This window comes from Hyalella azteca, unplaced genomic scaffold (genome assembly GCF_000764305.2).
Source record: "Hyalella azteca isolate HAZT.00-mixed unplaced genomic scaffold, Hazt_2.0.2 contig15271, whole genome shotgun sequence".
NCBI lineage: Eukaryota > Metazoa > Arthropoda > Malacostraca > Amphipoda > Hyalellidae > Hyalella > Hyalella azteca.
The window spans coordinates 377,613-384,151 of record NW_025945128.1 but is presented as its reverse complement, the minus strand read 5'-3'; the positions used below and the strand labels follow the sequence as shown (position 1 = coordinate 384,151).

At 35.5% G+C, this 6,539-nt stretch overlaps 1 protein-coding gene across 1 annotated transcript; it reads left to right on the top strand.

Annotated features, from left to right (window-relative positions):
• Positions 1-1,249: 1,249 nt before the first annotated feature.
• LOC108670922 (protein MAK16 homolog) lies at positions 1,250-5,309 on the top strand (the record flags this gene model as incomplete). The annotated part of the gene is given in 7 exon segments (XM_018158417.1): positions 1,250-1,296; positions 1,589-1,732; positions 2,463-2,645; positions 3,098-3,227; positions 3,972-4,187; positions 4,470-4,655; positions 4,938-5,309. Coding segments are annotated over 7 exon segments (1,215 nt in total), but the record flags the coding sequence as incomplete, so codon positions are not given.
• Between the last annotated feature and the right edge of the window lie 1,230 nt (positions 5,310-6,539).

Genomic DNA, 6,539 nt, shown 5'->3' with positions numbered 1-6,539 from the left:
AAATTGCATCAAAGAAATATAGAAAATAGGGATGTCTCTTCCCATTGGTGAGCTGCAGAACAAGTATGTGCAAGATTGGCTGGGGGAAAAATCACTGTGTGAAACATGAAAAATAATTATGATCACAACTCTGTGACAGGGCATGAGCTATGTTTGAAGAAGTGCACCACAAATGCAGTTAGCAAGAAAACACATGACATGATGTCTGACACTTTAACTTAAGTTATTATCCATTGGTTTTATTGCCAATTTGATACATTTTTCAGACAATGACACTAATGGAACATACATGAAGCATTTAGCAGTGTTCTACAATGAACCAAAGCCAACCCACTATTACTAAGCTTAACAAAGTTTTCTCATGACAAAAACTTCAATGTGACTGATATTAGAGTTGACTTCCCGCAATACAAAACGGTAACAAGTGGTTGAGTAATCAAATAATGTGTTTCTAGATGGATAATATTTAATATCAGATTTGTACTTTTATTAAAAACCTTGTAACATAAGAATTGCCAGTCGGTCCTGTCTTACCCCATGCCTGGTCCCATCTTACCCCAGTGGGGTAAGATGGGACCAGCTCACTTTTTTTATCTGTACAGAAAACTATGTTAGATGCAAAACGTCTGAGTTGTAGCTTAGAAGCCCATTGCATAACTACACCTTGTGATAGGTTTAGGGTTTTTTTAGTTATTCATGGTATAGATGCTACAGGCTTGTTAGTGATTTCGGTCCTGTCTTACCCCATCTGACTATATACTTAAAGTATTCCTAATATATTCACAGACTTATTTAAAAGTCTCAAACCATAATATTCTTTCTACACAAACAGTTAATCACTATTTGGTAAAGCAAAGTCAACTATCAACTTTGACACATGTTTTGATGTTCTCACTGGCCACTGGGTGACCAGGACTTTCGCTTTGAGGATCTTAACATTTTCCTGCCAGACCTAGTGTTTTGCGGAAATATTGAGCACAATAGTATAACGTCACTATTTCAACCATCTACGCATGCGTGGAACTAAGACAAAGCTTAATATAAAGGAAAAAGTTGAGAAGTGTCGGAATTACCCACAATGTCAGAATATGGTGCGTTTACCCTATCAATCTGGCAAATTTCAGCCGTTACAAATTACAATGGCCATGTCTCAATTTTTTGTCCCAATTCCACACTGCAATACCACCTAACTCTCATGAGCTTTATTAGTCTTCCATGTTTATGATTAATATATTCCTTTATTTTTTAGGTGACTTGGAGCATCATCAACAAGCATCATTGCTCCTATAAAATTAAGTAAGTTTGTCTTATAAATTATTAATAAGATAAATCAACAGCCTAAGTTTGAATTTTCTGTGTTTCTGTTCTTAATTTTCTCTTTTTTATCTTGTCTTTCTTTTTTTAATACAAAATCTTTGCTAAAAACTTGAAATATTACATGCAAGATTTATAAATATGCATTTTAAGATAGTATCTCAATTCAGGCTCCAATTTTTTTTCAATTTTCCAAATGAGAGTGCACATTTGATTTTTTTTACTAATTAATGACTTGTTTTACCATGTTTTTGACTACTATTTCTTCCTCAAGGACTGAGACACAATGGTTCTGCCGCAATCAGTACAATGTGACAGGCTTGTGCAATCGCAAGTCTTGTCCCCTGGCCAACAGTCGCTATGCTACAGTCAGGGAGAAGAAGGGTGTCATCTATCTCTTCATCAGAGAGGCTGAAAGGTGAAAATATTCATAAACTTCTTCTACCTTGAATTTTATTTCCAATATAAATTCAGCTTATTTATTACTTCCTGCCAGTTTTGACTGTAATTTGTTGTATGTTGTTCTGATATTTATTAAATTCATGACTAAAATTATACACAAAAGAAATATGTTGCAGACTGGTGTACTTTGCAATCATAACATATAGTGCTCTTGAGGCTGTGAATAATACTATTATAATTTAGCCTGTACTAATTTAGAAATAATTCAGTAGTCTTCCTTTTTTGGGATCCATTTGAAAATGTATTTAATTTCTCAGCATTATCATTTCTTACTAGCTTAACTGGAGTTAGTTTAATAATTATGATATATTTTTTTATTTATTTTGTTGCACTTATTTCAGTGACATGCTGTTTCCTTTTGTCTGTAGTATTCTTCATGGTATTCTTGTTGTTTGTTTGAATTATACACTTTTCATCACCTACAAGTTAATTAGCATGTAAGGCCATCATTTGGTTTCTTTATTGCCTCTTTTTTTTTGGGTGTTTGTTCTTGTTTTCTTTCATTAAGAAATAACTAAGAAACATTATGACAGGGTTGGCTAACCCTGGATTGGATTGCTGTCATTTAGTCAGCTACAATGTTGTTGACCATTTACAATATTGTTGAAAAGATGAGATATTGCTGACCATATACAATATTGCTGACACAAAATATAATGAAAACATTGACTGGGGCTTATTTTCAGAGTGTACACCCCTCATAAGGAGTGGATGAGGATAAAACTCTCAAAGACTTTCATCACAGCACTGCAGCAGATAGAGGACAACCTCGTTTTCTGGCCCAATTATTTCAAGCAAAAATGTCGGCAACGATTGCTGAAGATCACACAATATCTTGCCCGCATGCGCAAGATGAAATTAAATAATACGTAGGTATTTGGTTTACTGATGTGTTGCATCACATAGAATTTGGTCATCAGTTGAACATTTGTTTCAGGTGGTGAGATTTTTACTTTTATTTAATTCGTTCAATTGTCCAATTTCTCACTAGATAATAAGATATATTGCTTAATTCTTTATGTTGGTAAAATGGGTGCATTCTGTAAAATTCACATTTTGTTTAGACAATTTATCTATTTTTGGTGATCAAAACTGTCTGTCTCATATTAATATTTTTCCAACTACCATGTACATGTACCGTATATAAGTGGCAATTAGGGTTAATTTATATCATTTGTTTTGTGAAAGGATGTATTTATATTTTTGGAAGATCTGGATAAACTTAGTGATGTAGCAAACCATATAAATTGTATTTAGTTATTCAAACATTGTATGTTCATAAGTCACTGCACACTTAAAATAAAGTTTACTAATTGTGAAGGAAAAAATTGGTGCCAGTTCGCCGTAAAGTTGAGCGTCGTCTAGAAAAGCGCGAGGAGAAGGCGCTCATCGCAGCCAAGCTGGACAACGCCATCGAGAAGCAGCTCCTTGAGCGCCTCAAGGAGGGCACGGTGTGTTCATGATATAGTTCTTCAAGCATGCTTGAACTGTGCCTGAATTTAATTATCAGTATTGCGTTAAAAATTCCAGTAGAGAGATGTTTCCTTTGGTTTTTATTTGCCTTATTGGTTTGTTTGTTTAATATAATTTGATTAAAGATTTAATGTACGGTATCTCTATAATATTGCCTAAAATTTGTGAATGTTGAAATTGTCTGAGCTGACAATCAGTAAAATTTTCTATAGTACCTTGATTTCCTCCTACAATTATAGATTTTTATCATGAAAAAAATGTAGGAAATGCCTACTAAGTTCATGGATATTTTGTATTTTTGTATCTGGTAAATAATATATTTATTATTAGGTAAATAATATATTTATTATTTATATGCATAAATGAATTGATATTTGTACAAAAATTCATATTCGCCAGTGAAATGAAATAATATATTTATTATTTATATGCATAAATGAATTGATATTTGTACAAAAATTCATATTCGCCAGTGAAATGTTGCTAGTTAAACCATTGCAAATAACCCTTATACGTATATCATTAAATAGACACATCGGATTCCCTTGTGCTTATATATAACTTAGTTCTCCTATATTTTCAATTGCTTTTGTGCCGTTTCGAAAGTATAATTATGAATAATCGATTTTCTTTCAAATTAAGGTCTTCATTAGCATTCACTTGTATTCAGTGTTGGTATTGAAAAACATTTCTATTTTCATGTTTCAATTTTTTGTGTTCAGTATGAGCGGATCTACAACTTCCCTAAGCAAGCGTTTGATGTTCGTTTGAACGAAGAGGAAATGGAAGAGGAGCTGGAGGAGGACGTGGAGGAGCTGAAGAAGCAGCAGAAGCTTGCCATTAAGGAAGAGGAAGAAGAAGTCGAGGAGGTCCAAGATGAGGAGCTCAGGGAGGAGCTTGAGCGAGGCATTGTCAGGATGCAGAGGAATCAGGAGTCGGTTAGTGGCATGGGCAGTCAAAGTTTCTTTATAATTAACTTATTTCATAATTCATTGAAACAAGGTATAAGTCTTGCAGTATTATGGTATAAATTTCATGTACGCAAGTGTTACTTTCATTATTAGTGAATAATCAAACTTGCCACGGTAATTGTTTACTTGAGGCTCCTGCATTAAGATAGGAATTCAATCTGCTGACATTTGATTATAAATGAATTTACGTGCCTGTCTTTAAATTTTTTTATTTATGTTGACTAATGCTTATGCATGTGGGACTTGCAGGACGAAGACAGTGACATGGCAGAGTATGACTACAGCGATGACGAGAGCATTGACGATGATGGCGATGAAGTTGGAGATGATGAGGACGAGGATGACGGAGAAGAAGATACGGAGGAGACTGGGCACGTCGAATATGTCGCTGATTTTGACGAGAGCGAAGATGAGGAACAAGAGAGGGACATTGAGGTGGGCTGAAACTTTTAACCTTACATGTCAACCTCGGTGCATTTCATCTTTTTCGTAATATGTTAGACTTTCGCCAAGAAATGAATTTTCACTTTTGAAATATTATTTGATAAAGCAACTGTAATGGTACGATGCTATGTTTCAACGGAATATTGCATGCCTTGAGTGCTTATTATGAATCATCACTTGTGAACAAATGCTCTTGACTAAGTTTAGCTACGATTATAGCATGAATTACCTCCCTTATTATTATTATTGAACTCGATGCCGTTATATACTTAGGACCTGCCTGAATCGCTAAGCTCTGCATCAGCAGCAGCGGCATCATCATCTGTGCATAAGAAGAGCAAGGCAGGCCCGTCATCACAGCTCGTTAGGAAGCTGGACACGATGTTGCGTAATGACATGGACTCGGACGACGACATGCGCGCGCAGGATGAGATCAAACGGGCCAAGTATGCTCCTCAGAAGGCACTCAACCCCGGTGCCAAGGCCACCTTCAGAAAGAAGCTTATCAAGCGCAAAATCCGGGCCATTTACGAGAGACAAAAGGCAGAGAAAGAGAAGAGCAAAGTCAAAGTTCGTCGCTAAATCAACTTCGTTGCCAAAACGGAATAATGTTCGTTGTGGAATCAGTAAAGTTCTATCCCAAAATGGTTTTTCTCATCACATTATGTTCTTTTGTTTTATGATTAGTCTCCATGTCGAACTCGAGAAGTAGTATCTAATATCAGTAATTTGAGTGTAAGATTCAAGGAAGACCGATATCTTTCGGCGCTTAGGTTCTGTTTCTAGTATTAAACAGATGTGAATATTGCATCAGATTTTTGGTTCTGGATAAAATTATTGAGAAAGCTTTAATGAACTGTAGTAGATATTCTTCTAGCATAGGCTTGAAACTGAAAACGACTCAAAGTAGTTGAGTTTGACGTTGATGAAGATTTAAGAAAGCGTACGAGACCTCACCGGGGAAATATTATTTCCTCAATTTGATGCTGCTAAAAGTTAGGCTGGTGGATGCGCTTTGGAAAATCGTAAGTACGGAAGGTTCTAATTTTCGGCAAATAATTGACCGCCCCGCTCATGAGCTGACGATTATTTCAACCATGGGTGCGTCCACTGACGTACGTGAGCCTATTCAAAAGACTGGTGCATTTTGCTCTTATAACCATCAATTGGAAGAGCATCTCGAGTGTTGAGCCAACATAAGACGATTTTAAGATAAACTATATGAAAGGGTTATTATTAATTGGAAATCACGTAGCATTATCTTCTTAAGTTGCAAAATCTATTTTGTCTGTTTACTGGATAGCCCATATTTCTCGATAAATAACCAACATGTATATTTTAAATTTAATAACTTAATTTACTCGCTGAATTTGTCTTTCACGGAAAAAATTTAATTGCCAGTAGTGTCACCAACATGCCTAACAATCTAGGTTATTGCGTCAGAAAATTCCGAATTTTTTTTCGTTTCGTGAACACTGAAAATAAACAGACTGCTGTAAAATTTCGTTCAAATGGCCAATGGTATTCAATTCATGTGTTACGTCTCAAACTCTGTCATTTAATAAACTTTAAACCGAGACGAGTCGATGTGACGATTCGATGATGGTGTGAAACATAACGAGGCGAAGTGTATTTGAAATAAGTGTCATGAATATTGCAGCGTCCTTACGTAGTGAGAATATAGTTTCGGATGTCAAGCAGACGCCGAACATGGTTGAACTATGGCGCTGAATGCGTTGGGACAACGCTAATACTGGCGAAGTAAGTATTAAAAAATGATAATCGGCTTGATAGCTACCTACGTAGTTGGTTTGATAAATGATGCGAATGATAGAGAGAGGAAACTTTTAATGAAATCACGAATTAATGAGATAA